Source organism: Typopeltis vanoorti, chromosome 17, assembly GCF_054136105.1.
Source record: "Typopeltis vanoorti isolate ZY-2024b chromosome 17, IOZ_Tvanoo_1.0, whole genome shotgun sequence".
Classification (NCBI taxonomy): domain Eukaryota; kingdom Metazoa; phylum Arthropoda; class Arachnida; order Uropygi; family Thelyphonidae; genus Typopeltis; species Typopeltis vanoorti.
The window spans coordinates 95,727,166-95,745,042 of record NC_143565.1 but is presented as its reverse complement, the minus strand read 5'-3'; the positions used below and the strand labels follow the sequence as shown (position 1 = coordinate 95,745,042).

At 34.1% G+C, this 17,877-nt stretch overlaps 1 protein-coding gene across 5 annotated transcripts in view; it reads right to left on the bottom strand.

The window, feature by feature from the left end:
- The window catches only part of Ars2 (arsenic resistance protein 2), a 394,921-nt gene that overhangs the window by 369,290 nt on the left and 7,754 nt on the right, over positions 1-17,877 (bottom strand). For all 5 annotated transcript variants that reach the window (XM_090407032.1, XM_090407029.1, XM_090407033.1 and 2 more), the window contains exon 2: positions 2,583-2,708. In XM_090407032.1, coding sequence (XP_090263158.1) covers positions 2,583-2,701 — 119 coding nt within the window. In that variant the 5' untranslated portion in view covers positions 2,702-2,708. The remainder of the gene's footprint in view (positions 1-2,582; positions 2,709-17,877) is intronic.

Below are 17,877 nucleotides of genomic sequence, written 5' to 3'. Positions count from 1 at the left end.
ATTCAAAAGCTATTTTGGTAGTTGTTTATGTTTTTTTATTATTATTATTAAGAGAGACCTCCAGGGAGTGAGGGACTCATTGAGGGAGGCCACATACTACATGCACCAGCTATCATACTTAATCTTGAATTCATTCACACTGCTTGCACTCACAACATCCAATGGCAATCCATTCCAATCATGCACCACCCTATGAGAGAAATATCTAGCCCTCACCCCCCCTCTTAGCAGCATTCATTCTCAGCTTCCAAGGATACCCTCTTGTCCTTTCCCCACCTCCCATAAATTGAAAATCACCTCTCTTTCTCTTGTTTGCTAGTATCTGTAGTTTACAATTTCTCAATCTGTCTTCATAATCAGTATTACATAATCCTGATATCATTTTTAACACTCTCCTTTGCACTCTCTCCAATATGCCAGAATCACAACGGAAACCAGACTTGCGCACAATAGTCCAAGTGAGGTCTTATCAAGGCCTTGTAAAGAGACAAAATGACATTCTTATCTTTACATGTGAACGTTCCTTTCAGCATTTTGAGTTGTATTTGCAATCTTTGCTACGTGACCCCTGAACTTCAACTCCCTCTCTACTAATATTCCCAAGATTTAGCCTCATCAGTTACATCTTTTACTTACCGTTATTGTTTGTATTTTCCTTTGCATTTTCTTGTGTTAGTTTTTTGGTGGTTTCCTGAAATTGTCTTTTGATGTTTTCAGTTTTTAGTTTCAATATGTTGATCTTTGTGTATTGTTGTTTTTTTGTTTGTTTTTTGAATTTCAATTGTGTTTTCATTGATACAACGTTGTGGTCACTATTAACATCTGCTCCTGGGAAGGCTTTACTAAATTTGACATGGGTTTTTAAATCTTGATTTAACTATTATATAATCAATTTGGTATCTATTTGTGTCTCCAGGTGCCTTCCAGGTGTATCTTCTTCTTTTGTGTGTTTAAAATATTGTGTTTGTGATTATTAATTCCTTTTGTTTGCAGAAATCTACTAGATGTTGTCTTGGTCATTTCTCTGTCCTAAGCCAAATTTTTCTACAGTATTATCCTCCTTTCCTTCTCCTACGATTGTGTTCCAATCTCCCATTATTATTGTGTTGTCTCTTTGTTTGAATATGTTCCATATATCTTCAATTTGCTCATACATTTCAGCTATTTCTTCAACTTTGTGTCCAGTCATAGCATATAGACCATTATAATGTTCAGGTTTACTGGTTCAGGTTGGATGCTAATTGCCATATTTCTGTCACTGTGTTTGATTGTTGTGGTTACTTTTTTGCTTAAGTGTTTCTTGAGTATTATTGCTACCCCTGCTTTTCCTCTCTCTCTCTCCCTGAGAATATTATCCTGTAGTTGTCGCTCCAGAAATTACCTTGATCTTGCCATCTCGTTTCACATATTCCCAGTATTCTACTGCTACCCAATCAATATTCGGATAATTAAAGTCTCCCATTACAATTACTCTTTTCGCACTCATCTTGTCAATTTGGTGATGCATATCTTCATCACTAGAAACCAATCCACCAGGTCTGTAACAACATCCTACTATGCAATTGATCTTGTTAGATTCCACCTTACACCTGATGGCTTCAAACTAACTGACACATGAAATACTGTTAGTAGTAGTAGTACTAGGTCTCAACTCTAACTGGATTCAAGTCATCCGATATCATTAGCAGCACACATCCCCCCCCCTTTCCTCTTCTCCTATTCTCTCTCTATCTTTCCTAAAAATAGTGTACCCTTTACACTCGATACTAGTTAGTATGTCTGATTCTGATAGCCAGGTCTCACTAATGCCTACAATATGAGGTCCCAACATATTGACTAAGGCAACAACAAACTCTACCTCCTTTGTTTCTGATACTCCAGCATTCATGTACAGACATAATAATCTACCTGCATGTTATAATAAATTTAGTTTAATCCTTTATCCAAGTGTGAGCAAACAAAGTTTGCACCCGAAAATATCTTCAGGACTGAGGTAAGGTAGTACAACACCAGGCAACTTGTAGCAAAGGTGGACTAAGCTAACATCACTCCTATCTCAGTATCTCCTATAATGCAAAACACATCTTGCAGATATGTATAATGTTATGCATTAAGGGAAGGGCCACTATCCAGACCGGTTTTTACCTTTATTGAGGTTTCGTCAGTGGGAGCCAGGCACAGAAGTGAAGATACCAAGGCAGAAGCAATGGAGAGGTCATCTTTACCTATAGGAGTTACCAAAAGGTGTGCCATCTTATTATTAAATTACTCTGGATTTAGGTTAAGATGTTGAAAGTTTATTTTTCACTTGGTTAGACTATAATAAATTTAGTTTAATCCTTTACTCAGTCCTAAAGATATTTTCAGGCGCAAACTTTGTTTGCTCACACTTGGATAAAGGATTAAACTAAATTTATTATAGTCTAACCAAGTGAAAAATAAACTTTCAACATCTACCTGCATGTTCTTTTGTATAGTCTTGTCAAAAAGGAAAAAGGTTGAAATGGAAAACAGTTTAGAAGCACTAAGCAATTTTCATTAAGCATTTAATGAGAATCAATTACAAATAGTGAAGAAATTACCTCTCAGACCAATCCTCCCGCCTATTTCGTTCCTCTCGCCTTTCTTGATAGTCACTTCTCTCTCTTCTAAATTTGTCTCGTGCACGTCGCCGATCATATTCTTCATCACTGTCCCCCATGGTTATTCTAAACACAAAATATTAAAAGTAACAATAATTCGAAAAGTAATTTAGTGGCTCATATATGTCAAACAGATCTCAGACCACAGATACGAGAACCTCAGTTGGCTCGGTGCCAAGAAGAATCAATTCATGTTGAAGGGAAGAAAAAAATAAGGCGATGTACAAATTGGGTCACAAACAAGCAAGATCATGTGCTTTATATGTAAAATTTTCCAACTGTTATACAAGCAAAATAGTAACCACTTTATAAACTACAATATTCATAAAAGAGAAGTTAATTTTCTGATGTGTAATAATAAACAATTCATTCCATAATACGGACTAATTACCCTATTATCGGAATGGATTCTCCTTCCACTGACATGCGCAGAAGTGTCGAAGGGTCTCGCATCTGTGGGCATACAGTATACGTGGATGTCCAATAAATGAATCAGAGGATACAAAAAAAGTAGTTATTATTTGGAAATATGACTGAAGCAACTAATGCTATGAGGTCAGTGTATTTATTACCTGTGTGTGTGTGCACATTTTCTTCTGTAGTTCTGCCTGTTTTGTAAGATGAAAAACCTCAGTTTCCATGAGGGAAAATATTATTTGAAATTATGGCTGAATTAAAAGAGTATGTGAGACCAGTGTATTGTGTTGTGTATGTGTTTCCTTTTGGCTACTTTTACAAGATCAAACACTACCTTAGTTTCCAGGAGGAAACTGAGGTGGTGTTTCACTTCCATATGACTAAGATACTGTCAGTTGAAAAGCCTTTATAATGTAAAAAGGGAAATATGATAGGCTGTGTTATTTAAATATAGCATATCACCTTTTTGCATCAAATGAGTCAATTATTACGTCACTGTACAAACTGTGAATTTTTTATAACTAAAGTAAATATTATCTTACAAGAAAATACAAGAAAGAAAGAAAAAACCATGGATAACACAAGGAGTAATCAACCTTATTGATAAAAGAAGAACATGGAAAAGAGGAGCAAATGAAGAAGAAGAAAGATTAAGATATAAAACATTGGATAAATGAATTAAACAGTTATGCAGAAGATTGAAAGAAAAGTGGATTAATAGGCAGTGCACCGAGATAAAAGAATTACAAAATAGGAACAAAACCAGAGAAGAATTCCTGAAAGTGAAAGAACTTAATGGAAAAGCAAAACATACACAGTCTAATAACATCAAGGACAAAGATGGAAACATAATCATTGATAAGGAAAAGATAAATGGAAGATTTATCTTTTCCTTATAATGGTAACATGATAAATTTGATTTTCCTTATAATGGTAACATGATAAATTTGATTTTCCTTATAATGGTAAAATGATAAATGATTCATGACACCTTTGTAACAACAGATACCACTCTATCGACAAGAAAGGAGATAGAACACATAATTAAGAATCTTCCTAATAATAAATCCCCTAGGTGCGATATCCCAGCTGAGCTGCTGAAAGCTTTGACTGGCAATAATAAACAACTATTTAGTGGAATCCATTCAGGACATCTATAAAACAATAGAATTACCTGAAGTTTTTACATCTATCTGCATATCAATTCCAAAGAAAAATAATGCACAAAATTGCAAGGATTACAAAAATGTGAGCCTAATATCCCATGCATCTAAAATTAATTTAACCATTGTAAACAAACAAATTGAAAGAGCCTTGATTGGTGAATTCAGTGAACAACATAAAGGCTTCAGAAGAGAGATGGGAACCATTAATGCTATCCTGGAACTAAAAATACTAATAGAAAGATCACTTGAAAGAAATAGGAACATTTACATATACTTCATAGACTTTCAGATGGCCTTTGAACAGGTAGAACATAATAAAATGTTTAATATATTAGATAAATTAGACATAGAAGATCATGTACTTAAGATTATAAAAATGATTTACACCAAACAGAAAATGCGGCTGTTTAACTCTGAGGGTTCTGTAGTGAAAATAAAAATAGTTAGACAAGGTTATATCCTTCACCAAATCTATTTAATATCTATAGTGAGACAGTGATGAAAAAGATTGAAAAACAAAAAATAGGAATTAGTATCAATGGTATAAAATACAACAAACCTAGATATGCTGATGATACCATTCTAATAGCAGAAAACAGAAAGAAATTAATCAAAGTACTGCAGCTACTAATCGAAGAAGGCAAAGAATTTGGATTAGATATAAATGCAAAAAAGTCCAAATTTATGAACATTTCAAAAGAAAACAGATCCGAGCCAGATATATTCATAAACAATTATTATTATTCCAGGCAACTCCAAGGAGTCGACAGAGGACCTAACATCATGTCAAGAACAACTATTCAACATTCACACAGAATCTATCATACCTTGCCTTGAACTCATTCACGGTTCCCCCCCATTTTATTCTCCCTGTCATTCCTGAACACACTATACCCGTCACATTCAATCCCACTAGCTATATCATCTACAGTCAGCCATGAGTCACTAATGCCAATAACCTGTGGTCTGGAAGTGCCAACCATGGCCAAAAACTCTTCCTTCTTGTTCCTAATACTCCTAGCATTAGTGTACATGAATTTAAGCCCCCCCCCCCCATTAGCCCCATCCCTACCTTGATGCCTTATGTTAACTATCCCATTCTGATTTGTTGTCCTTATTCGCTCGGGCATATTATACTCATTCATACATTCAACTGCCTCTCTAAGGTCTGTATATCTACTCCCCCCCCCCCCCCTTAATAAATCTAGTTTCCCTGATTTTGCACATCCACTACATTCAGTAACATTTTTCAAGTCTCCTTACATCGTATCCATTCAAATGCAAGCCATCCATCTTATATAGATCTTTTTGCCCATTGAACTCACTCCACACGTCCACAAATTCCACACCACTTGTCATACATAACCCACGCATAGTTATTTGCAATTATGACCCTCCTTTTAAACACTTCACAGTCATACCACGGCAAAAGACTAATCATCCTAACTCTCTCACTCTTTTCTTTTGCTACCTAAACAATTCATTCAGGTCCTCTATCATTTCCATTTTATCTCCTTTCAAATCATTCGTACCTGCCACAACAATCGTTTCTTCACCCTCCTTTTGCTCTCTAATAGACTCAGTTACATCCTTTATGGTCACATCAGATTGGTACAATGTTGTCAAATCCTCTACTAACACACCTCGTACTAACGAGTCTCCATACAGCACTCTCTCCTTCATTTTGTTTATGTTCACACTCATACGCTTATTTTTCCTATCATACTTTTTATTATTGGCTGGTTCACTCAGTCGACTTTTGTTCATACGCTCTAGCTGCCGTTTTGTCCTTTATATCGCTCCGCTCAACAACGCGATCTCACTCATTGCATCTATCTCATCTTTTTTATTCTCTGTAAAACCATTAATATGCTCTGAATTAATACTATCATTCACACTTTCTACATTCACGCCCTCACAGTTCTCTGGTACAACCTTGCCATTTCTTGTCATATCACTATTTTCTTCATTCTGAAGTTTGACAAAAATATCACACTCACGACCTGAAATACACTTTAATTCCTCATTCTCCTTACATTTTCTACACACACATTCACTCCTTTATTATCATCTGACTGCACTCCGCAAAGTATACATTTTGCAGATAGTACACTGAATCATCTCCTTTATATTACCGTTATTACCGTTCTTGAATAAAGATGGCTAACCATCATTACTGGCTGCCATTTTCCTTCATACGGGAGCCATACTTACTTCTAACGTATTTTATCAAATTATAAAATGAAACACCAAAAACACACAAACAGACGCACTAAGATACGCAAGGCAAACAAAACTATGTAATATTCAAGTAAATTTATCAATGATAACTTAAAATAACACTTATCTTAAACAATATGAATATATCTGGCTCGGATCTGTTTTCTTTTGAGAACATACAACAATTTGAGAATTTGTTGAACATACAACAGAATACAAATACTAAGGCACTACTGTACTGCAGATGGAAAGCAAGATAAAGAAATTAAAATAAGAGCAGCCATAGCTAAAGATGCCTTCTGGAAAAATAACGATCTGCTCAGAAGTTCTGTGGATATCGAGACAAAGAAAAGAATAAGAACATTAGGGTGGCCAGTTTTCACATATGGGAGTGAGACCTGGATATTCAAGAAGAGAGTAAGACAACAGAAAATGGTGGCCTTTGAAATGTGGTGCTATAGAAGAGCTCTGAAAATCTCATTTACAGAACATGTAACAAATACAGATGTCCTACAGAGAATGAGAACACAGATTTTTATTACAGGAAATGATCCAGAGAAAGATGAGTTTGGCAGGATATGTACTGAAAGGTTCAGCAGGACAGAGGATACTAACAATTTTAGGAGGAAAAATTATGGGAAAAGGATCAAGAGGCAAAAAACGAAGGACATGGCTTTAAGATATAAGATCATGGACAGGATCACATGGCTATGCAGAAACAAAAAGGAAAGCCACCAACAGAGGGAACTGGAAGGACATGGTGCTGCACCCTCCCACTGAGGAAGCTACATGAAGAGGAAGAAGAAATATTATCTAGAAATACTGCACTTAATAATGTGCAGTACAGCATCTTTGCTTGCTTTACTAATTCTCAACTGCTTAGCTGTTTTTATTAACTGTTATTTTTTAATTCCTTCATTTTAAAAAACAAAAACAGCTTGTTAACCTTTAGTTTCATGTGATGTCAAAATACACTGAATGGAAAGTCACTTTTTTTTTTTTTAAAGCAGAAAGGTTGTCGACCTAAAAACAGGACAGCAGCAGTAAATTTCAAATATTGGCATTTATGATTAAAAAGGCCTTTGGTTTTGTCACCTATACAAAATGAGCAGATCTAATAGATAAAATAGCTTATTGATCTAACAGCTTTAACACATTTCTAATGCTGTCATTCAATTCATTTCATTTCCAATCATTCAATTTATAAAAAAAAAAAATTGGCCTCACCAACTGAATGATGGTATTAGAAGCAAAGAATCGGAAAAATAAAATTTGGACTTATTTGAAGACTTTACAACAATATCAAAATAGAAACTGCATGAATCCTGCCTCAGATATAGATTACCAATGTCTAGCAGCAGTCAGCCAACAATACCTAGTCTGGCTGACTGTTGAAGAAAATATCACTTCTTCATTATGGCTATTTCTCAATGAATATCTCTCATATTCATTATAAATAGCATTCAAATTTGTTGAAAAATTAAGATCCAAAGAGTTCAAAAAATGACATTTTAATGACAATTTATATGTTACGCACCTTGCAAAATTCTTCAATATGATCTGATTTTGCCCAGTATCCACAAGGTCACTTGAAATTGGGTTAAAATTTCAAAGGCAAATATCCACTTTTGCCTCACAGACTTAAGTAGTTTTGATCCATAGCTTTGGTCAAAGTTCTGATCAGAGCAAAATTTTTCATTAACTAAATTTAACGAACAGTGGACAAGAGAAAATGAATTATGGATTAATAAGCAAGAGCATGGTGAAAATCTTTTCCCTTGACATTAGTGCTTGTTGAAATAGGTTGATATGAATAATGTCTTGTCAAATATTAAAATAATGGAGCAAACAACAAATGTTTATGTTAGTTTATGATGTCTGTAAAAAGCGGTTATGAAGAAAAGAATGCAAAGAAAGCAAGGACATTTAGTTTTGAGCAGGATAAAATTTAATTAGGAGTGCTTAAGGGTCAAAGCTGTATAACTGCAAGGAGACATCCATATAGCCTTTTAAGGAATGTGGAGAACCAACCAGGGTTTCTAACCTCATGTCGAATCCTCAACTTCTCATGGTGCACCCTGTTAGGTATCTACCTAATACTGAATGAACGATGATGAGCTAGCAATTTGGGATTTAGCTGATCAAATTGTATGCTTATTCACTTAAACCATAATGCAAAATGATGGTACAGCATGACATAATTTTATGTTTGGCTGGGGCGTCACCTGGTTTAACAAGGCCCCTGTTGTTTTTGTCAAAGAAGCAGAGCGAGTAGCAAAAAGTCAGCTACTTGAACAAATCCTTGAACACATCCAACTTATTGTCAACAGAGTTAAAGATTGCCATTATCAACATAGATGCATGAATAGAAAAGAAATGGAACTAGAAGAAGAATTGGATAAGTATAGATGTGACTGAAACAAAGAAGACAAAAACAGGCGAGATCTTTTTAAGCAACAAATACAAAATGTTATATTCAGGCAATAACAATCGGAGAAAAGAAGGAATAGTTATAGTACTTAACACTAAATACGAGGAAAATCTTCTTGAACAGCAAGCAATATAGAGTAAAGTGGGAAAATATCAGAATGGGAAACTAGACAATGAGACTTATTTGTGCCTATTGTCCCACAGAGGGTCTATTAAAAAAGAAGTGGACGAATTTTCTGAGGCATTAGAGAAAGCAACTCACAATGGGAAAGGAAACATTGGTCCTTGTTGAAGACCCAAACAGCAGAGTAGGAAATGATTACCAGACAGTCAGAAATGTTTCAGGAAAATTTGGAGAAAAGAGCAAAGCTAATAATAATGGTAATTAGGGGAGATTGAGATGGTGCCATACTTCTCTGTAAAAAGGTCCTCATGGCCGTTGTATCATTATACTCTAAAAAATGGTAATTACCTGTTAGATTTCTGCTCAGGACATGGTACTGTTCCAACATAAAAATGTGCATAAACTGTACATGGTGAGAATATGAAAAAAATAAAAAAAAGTCTCGCTGACTATGTTATTGTTGATAATGATGTCTTCCCACTGGTTCAGAACACAAGAGTACACAGAGGATTTGAAAGTGGAAGTGATCATTTAGTCTTGAGAAGGATAAAATTGAATTTTATATTGAAAAGAAGAGTGTGTAAGAAAGTTTTAAAATGAATCAAAGTTGAGCAGCTTTCAGACGCAAACTGTAGACTAAAATACAGAAACATTATTCAAGAAAAAAAATGCAAGTTTGAAAATAAGAACCAAAATTTGGATAATCAGTGGAAAACCCTGAAGAAAATATTAATTGATTCAGCCAGAGAGTCATGTAGTGAGGTTGTCTGCAAGGATAGAAAAATCAGAACTCAATGGTGGACTCAGAAAGTTAAAGAGGCAGGTGAAGGAAAAGAAAGCATATCAAAAATTTCTGACAAGTAAGTCAGATTGTGCTCTTGGAGAATACAGAGACAAATGTAAGAAAGCAAAGCAATGTGTAAAACTAGCTAAACAAAAGCAATGGGAAGACTTTGGTAAGAACAAACTTCCTGATATTGAGGGGAACAAAATTTTCCCCTCAATATCAGGAAGGTGGAAAAATATTCTGTAGGCTACTGAAAAAGTTTTGAAATGGAGGAAAGAGTACTATAAAAGGAATCAGAGATGATATAGAAGACATGAAAACTGAAGATAAACATATCCTTGATATATGGAGTGAACTTTGAAAGATTATTAAATGAAACAAGCAGTAGCAGCATGGTGGTAGAAAACAATTAACAGGCATAAAATGAGGTATAGATATCAATAATTGAATCAGATTCCTGAAATGTGGAAAGGCAGCTGAAGTAGATGATACGGAGGTGTAAAAATAATCATTTTAACAACATAATCAACATAATCATTTTAATTATTATGTTGTTTTTTTAGTGTTATATATATTAAAAAAAAAACAATTCACATTTGACATCTGTAGATGCCATTTGGTCACTCCCATACTTCACTGGGTTTTGGGAATAAAGCCTTCTGCTAGAAGTGGTAGGGTCACAGATGCCCCTTTCCACACATAGTAGGACAATCAAACATCCATGCCCATGGTGGGATTAGAATCCAGCCTCTTCACTGGAGAACAGAAATGCTAACCACTTGGCCAACCCAACCAGGTCAGCCTTACCCTCAATATATGCATATTGAGAGGAAAAAATTCATTAATAAGAAATATGTCTTTGTTATATGATAAGATAATCTAAAAATATATATGTTCGCATTTAGTAATGCATTATATGCTTATTATTATTGCAGCTGCCATGTGGTTAAGTGGTGGTGATATTAAAGGAGACTTAAATCTAGCTGTAACTAGTAAAATTGCTTACAAGTAACACTGTATGCATATTATTGTATGTTTGTTTACAGTAATGTTCGTATGTCACTATTACTGTACAATGTTCAACACACTGTAGTAACAGTAGCCATTTTGTCAATTGAGTTTCACTTTGAATCTCAGCAATAGACATGTATACTAGTTGTTTTTAGAACAGCTAAAGCAAGCAAACAGTGGGCAAGCAAGGAAGAAGAGCTGGAAAACTACTAAGTTGAGTTCTCTCATTCTCAGGAAAATTTTTACATGCATCTTTAATTACTCTTATATACATGTTTACAGCAAATATTTTAATTTTTTATATATCAGAGCTTCATTCTTTAGAATACACGTTGATCCTAGAGTCAATGCACCATCACGGATATTAATCTGAAATATTCTAACCAATTAAAATAAAAATGTATATAATTATATTGTTATTTTACTCTACAAATGACTTTAATATACAGGACTGGAGACATATTCAAATTCCTGATGACTGGAGTAGAGCTCTCATAGTACCGATCTATAAAAAGATAAATAAGACTGAATGTGAGAATTACAGAGGTATTTCCCTACGGATTGTTCCTTATAAAATTTATGCAAATATACTTGAGAAATGGCTAAGAAAAATTGAAAAAGGGTAACTTGGTGAAGAACAAGCTGGATTCAGGTCAAATAGAGGTTGTCAGGATCAGATTTTCACTTTAAGACAAATAGTTAAGAAATCTTGGGAATATAACAAGGATTTGTATTCAAGTTTTGTTGATCTGGAAACAAATGACAAGGGGGCCAACAGAAAAGCTAAAATATGCTAAAGCCAAAATATGGTAATTCGAGTAGAGCTCTCAAATAGTACTCATCTCATCATAACACTAATTACGGATATAAACCATATTGGTCTGTTCTGGTCTCGTCATCTATCTAATATCCTTTTCTGAGGACTACCCATCCTTCTCTTTCAAATTGGTTTATATTTTATTATTTGTTTAAGATATTGGATGTTGGCCATTCACAGTTTACATGTTCTATCCATGTTCTAGTTCTCACCTGTAAACAAGAAATAAAACTGAATGTGAAAACTGAGAAGGGGAAAAAAGGGAAGCCTGGATAAGAACAAGTTGGATTCAGACAAAATAGAGGTAGTCAGAATCTGATTTTCAACTATAAGACAAATAGTTGAGAATCATTGGAATATAACAGGGATCTGTATTTAAGTTTTGGAGATCTGAAAAAAGCATATTACAAGGTGCCAAGAAAAAAGCTGTTCAAAAAGCTATTGTTATATGGTGTAAATCAGAAATTATATTAAGCAAAACATAGTCTATGTTTGAGTTGTAAGTCTGCAGTTCTAACTATTGACTTACAACTCAAACACAGACTGTAAACTCCTTCAATTCTAATTGAAGGAAGTACAGGAAGATGATTTGATGTTAAATCAGTTGCAAGACAATTGTGCACATTATATCCACTGTTATTCAGCATCTATATGGATCACATTATTAAGGAAAGTGGTATTAAACTTAATATCAAAATTGAAGATGTTAATCTCAGCTCTTTAATTTATGCAGATAATATTATGCTTCTAATAAATCCAGTATACAACTCATCAAGATTCCGTGATCAAACTGAATAACTGTTGTAATAGATTTATATGAAAATCAGTAATAAAAAGATGAAGACAATGAAACTAGGAAGAAAATGTCAACCTGCAACCTGGATGAAGAACCTGGAACTAAAATATTAACAGCTACTTAGGCAATTTTTAGTGAAAATGGGAAATTAATGGAAACAGACAACAGAATTAGCAAAGTTAATAAGGCAGGAAGTTGAATGAATAAATTTATATGAAATAAGAGAGAAATTAGTCAGAACAAACAAGCTGTAGAGAATGCATTGTCCAAAAACCAGTTTTAACTTATGGATTTAAGAGCTAGGTTAGAAATAAAACACTTAAAGACTAGAGGCCACATATATGAAAATTCTGAGAAAGATTAGGGGAGTGAAGAGATAGTATCATGTTAAAAATAAGGATATTAGGAGGAGACATGCCATTGTGAGCATTCAAGAATGTGTTAGCAGGGGGAGGACTAATCTCAGATGCTAAGATCACTTAAACAGAATGAGATAGGGAAGGTTATCAAAACAAGTTCCATATCAAAACACGGTCCATTTTCTTGAGTTTAGGGGACGAAAAAACAGTTTCCATGAGAAAAGACCTGCTTGCCTGTGCCAGAGATTGACTAACTCAGGAATCAGTCAAAGAAAGGCTTGGAAAAAGTTACTCCAGTCGGAAACGATTAAGTTAATTCTATCTGGGCAGCCTAGCATAGAGGATGCAAGCACCACTTCTATTGAACTACACAGGTCTCACAGAAAGTTGCTGCCATGCTGTATTATGGCAGAAATTTCTTCAGTAAATTTGTACCAGCAGTTACCATGTCATATCTGGATTTCTGTGCACAAATCTGGTGACCATGACATCTGGGTGATAAGGAAATATTTGTGTGCACAGAGATGACTGTCTTAGGACTCTGGAATATGGAGTACAAGGACAAATTGAGAGAATGTACTCTGAAGGTCAGAATTTATAGGTTGTTAAGAAAAGCCTATCAGACATATAGAGGAAATACTGCATAGGATAACAGACAATGAGAAAACATGGGTTCATTACTGGAAAATGTACAAAAGTCATGTGAGCAAGAAAGTGAAAGCATTAAGGTATTTTCTATTCACTTGAATGACTGGAATGCCCTATCAAATGGATAAAGAGTACCTTAATGCCGTATTCAAGATACTCATCTCACTTTTAGTCTACCACAATATTAATTTACCACATGGTTAACAACCGTATCAAAGGATTCACCTTAATAACTTGGTTTTATACAAATCTAATTAATGCTTTTAGAGAGAGTGCTATCTGTAGTCAACTTTGTTGGTCAGTTATGTGCATCCTCTGATCTATTTTGCAGATTTAAAAAATCTGAGTTTCCAGGAGAATAAAAGCTAGCCACCTCCATATGAGATTGCCCTGCCTTCACTTTTCCCTTCAAATGAAAACCCTCTTCAAGTCATACACAGAATTCAAACTCAACATTTAGAATTTGAAAAGTAGATATAAATTATGAGCTATGAAGGCTTTTTGACAAGAAATTAATGTTCTTGTTTTCATAAATATTTTCCTAGTGTAAACAAACAAAACTTTCCATGTGAAATATTTTTACAACTAAGTTAGTTTATAGACATTGTTAGCATCCAGGAATATGTTAGCAGAGCTAATCTCAGGTGGTATGGTCACTTAAACAGAATGAGAGAAGAAATATTAGCAAAACAAGTGTTCTCTGCAGGTTGGCAGGAAAAAGACCCAGAGGAACACCAAGATAGAAGTGGATTGATATGGTAAAATGTGCCTTATAAGATAAAAATTAAGATCTGGCATTGTTGAAGCCTTGACAGGTAATAGATTGATTTGGAGGAAAATTGTAGATAGGAAGTTAGTAAAGATGTAAACTTTTCATCTAATACTATCATATCCTGTACACCCCTTGAGGTGAATGTCAAGAATTTGATGATGATCATGAGTTACTTTACAAGGGTGGTCTGAAAAGTTTTTGGCCTAACAATGAAAAAACGAATTTATAATTTCAAGATTATTTTTATTTTTCAACATAATCTCCCTTAAGACTAATACATTTATTCAAGCGATGTTCCAGCACCATTCCCGTCCCTGTAGTGGTTCTCAGTAAGATCTCAAAAATACCCTCTACAGCTGCAATCGACCTCTTGATTCGAAGAAAAATGCTGACCAATGAGGAAGAGTTCTAGTTTTGGTAAGAGATAGGTCAGAGGGAGTCAAATCTGGGGAATAGGGTGGATGTTCGAACAATTCATAGTGCAGATCTGTTAATTTTCTCACTGCCAAAACACCTTTGTGGGCACAGGTGCATTGTTCTGATGAAAGATAATTTTTTTCTTTTGCAAACCGGGTCTTGTCTCACAAATTTATTTGTCTAGTCTGGTTAAAAAATCGGAATAATATTCCCCAGTTATTGTTTTATCCTTTTCAAGATAATTAATAAATAGATGAAATGCCTTTAGCATCCCAAAAAATCCCCCAAAATTCGGTTCCTGCTGATGGAACCGAATTTTTCTTCTTTGATCCTGAACAACTGGCTTCTGCCCATTGTTTTGACTGCTGTTTAAATTCTGCTGTGTAATAGTGAATCCAAGACTCATCCATAGTAATAAATCAATGTACAAAATCAGTAGTTTTATTCTTGTTAAAATGCTCCAAGCACAGTTGAGAGATTTTCATGCTAGTACGTTTTTGATCTGCCGTGAACAAACGAGGCACCCATCTTACGCAAAGCTTTTTCATTTGCAATGCAAAATATATCCTACACGTTCTTTTGAAATGCCTATAGTCTCAGCAATTTCACGCACTTTGACTCGCTGGTCATCCAATATCATATCAGCACTTGATCAATGATTTCTGATGTTGTTACACTTTTTGGACGTCCTTCACGTGGATCATCTTCAAGGCTGGTTTGGCCACGTTCTGGCAACCAATTTCTTAATTGTCATAAACAAAGGAGAAGAGTGCCCATAAACTTTTATGAACTTCAAATGAATTTCTTTTAGTGTTAAACCTTCTTTTACAAAAAATTTTATAACCATATGATGATACTCAATTTTATCCATTTCAAGGGATACAGACAACCCATTTACTTCAGACAGCTGTATAAAACAAACTATTTGATAGAATGACACTTGCAATTTCACATGGATGCTTATGAGAGATGTACCAACTTAGGAAAAAAAAAAAATCTTGCCGATAGTGTTGCCATCTATAGTTGAGGCCGAGAACATTTCAAACCATCCTCGTATATAAAGAGCAGATTATTCTTTAGTTCTTTAGATCTATTTAAATTTTGTAAAAATTATTCATGAATACATTCAGTGTTACTTGAGAAGTTCTTGATATCTCATACATTACTAATGAAAAATTTTGTGCTGGGTGACCAGTCAGGCAAATATCTCCCTAGTCATACATGAGCCTGGGTGTACTCTACATTGGTCAGGTGTTTATTCCAGTCAATTTATAAGATTTTGTTAATGTTATGGCTAATTTTAACCCTGTGTAACTACCAGTTGAAGCAATTATGCTAACTACTTGAGTATTGATGTGTATCAGTCCATGAAGAAAAAATTTCATCCATTTTATAAGTGATACAAGATCATTTATTTATTTTTTATTAATAATGCCATTTTTGCTATGTTTTCTCTCCTAACATTTAAAATGTATTGAAGCACTTTTACAGAGGAAGGAAGAAAAAAAAGCAAACAATTTCTTCTCTGCCATTATAAGTATATGTTGAAAAAAAATTCTCAATAAAATAAAACTCTTAAATCAATGCATTGGGGTGTTTCTTAATTCTGGGTTCTGAAACATGAAAATAGAATTGCCTAATGTAAACAAAACTGATGATTTAACTGAAACTTCTGATTTTTTTTATTTACTCATTTGATGACTGTTTTGATGAATGTTACTTCATTTCAAATTGGAGATACCAGGGGGTTCTGAAACATTTTCTGTACATTAGTTTATCATTCCATTCTGGATAGGCAAACAGTTTATGTATGAAAATATATGCATTTAAAAGATAGGTAATATTTTGTGGAAATGCTTATTACCCTTAATGTCAATGTGAATGACCTCACAAAATCTCATCTTTCATCGTTCCCAAAAAATCTTGCAGCTTTAGTTTCTTCTGCTTTTCTAAGTAGTGAAGAATAGAGTGTTTTTAGTGAACACAAGAAGCATATTCTACTTTGAATATTATGTTTTCATGACTGTTACTTCATTTCAAATTGGAGATCACTGGTTTTTTTTTTTTTTTTTTTTTTTTTATTATACATTTCTAACAAGATGGGAAGATTCCTATTGTATGACTGTATAGCCTTCATATGCATATTGAATGCATCCATGAAAATGAATTCACAATAACTTTCTTTTTCATAAGTCCTATAAGCAATATAGTTCATATTGGATTAAAAAAGTATTACTAATTATTTATATTTTCCATTTTTAAAGGAGGAGTGAAGAGAGAAAGTTCTAAACTTTTCATTTGGCCAGGTGATGATGATGATATAAGGTTGTGTAGCATGGTTTAGATATTAGCAATTATTTATTATGCCTTAAAAAATAGCATTAACTTAACAATATAAAAGAACAAAATAAATTATAAAATTAAATAAGCTGTTGATATATTTTGGATTCAAATTAGCATTTCAGAGTACAAAAGCACTTGAACAGAACAGAACAAAGCACTAATCATGTGACTAGCAAAAGAAAAAGTCCTAGCATACACCAATCTTCTCTACAGAAGGAATGGTTACTTGGAAATTAGAAGGGGAAAAAAAAGGAAAGTGAGAGGATATAAATGATAACTGAGATGAATTTTAATTAATTCAGACAAGTGACCAAAGTGACAACAAGCTTTTGAGATATAATATGATATGATTGAAGCAAGTAAAGTTGAGAGAAATTATTTGAAAGGAAATAAGTATGATATGAGAGGAGATATAAAAGAGTTGTTGAGTGAGGTGAAATAGAAGAGCAAAAGAGTCAAGATTGTGAGTCTGTTGCCACAGTATGACAAAGTGAGCCTAGGAGGATGAATCTGCTGGTTGAAACGGAATTTGTTCTCTAAAATAGATTGTGCTTGAATGATTTTGGCATCATGTGCTTGGAGAAATTGTTATTCACTGAAAGAGTAAATATGAATAGTCGGGAAAACTATATATGTCTGAAGTGGCTGCATGAAAACATGCATACATTTTAAATTAAGTGATCTAAATTGTAATCAGAGAAAACGAGAAAATAACATCTCATAAATTGTAATCAGAGAACATGAGAAAATGACAGCTCATTATGAATGATCCCAGTAAATGCAGGACTAGTTTTTTTTCAAGAAAACAAGAAAAGTGTAAACTGTGGAAATGGGGAGGAGAATTTGGTTGAAGAATCAATTCCACCTTCCTGTTTCAAATGGTCATGTTTTAATTATCTGAATATTCATTAGCCTGGTGGTCAAATTA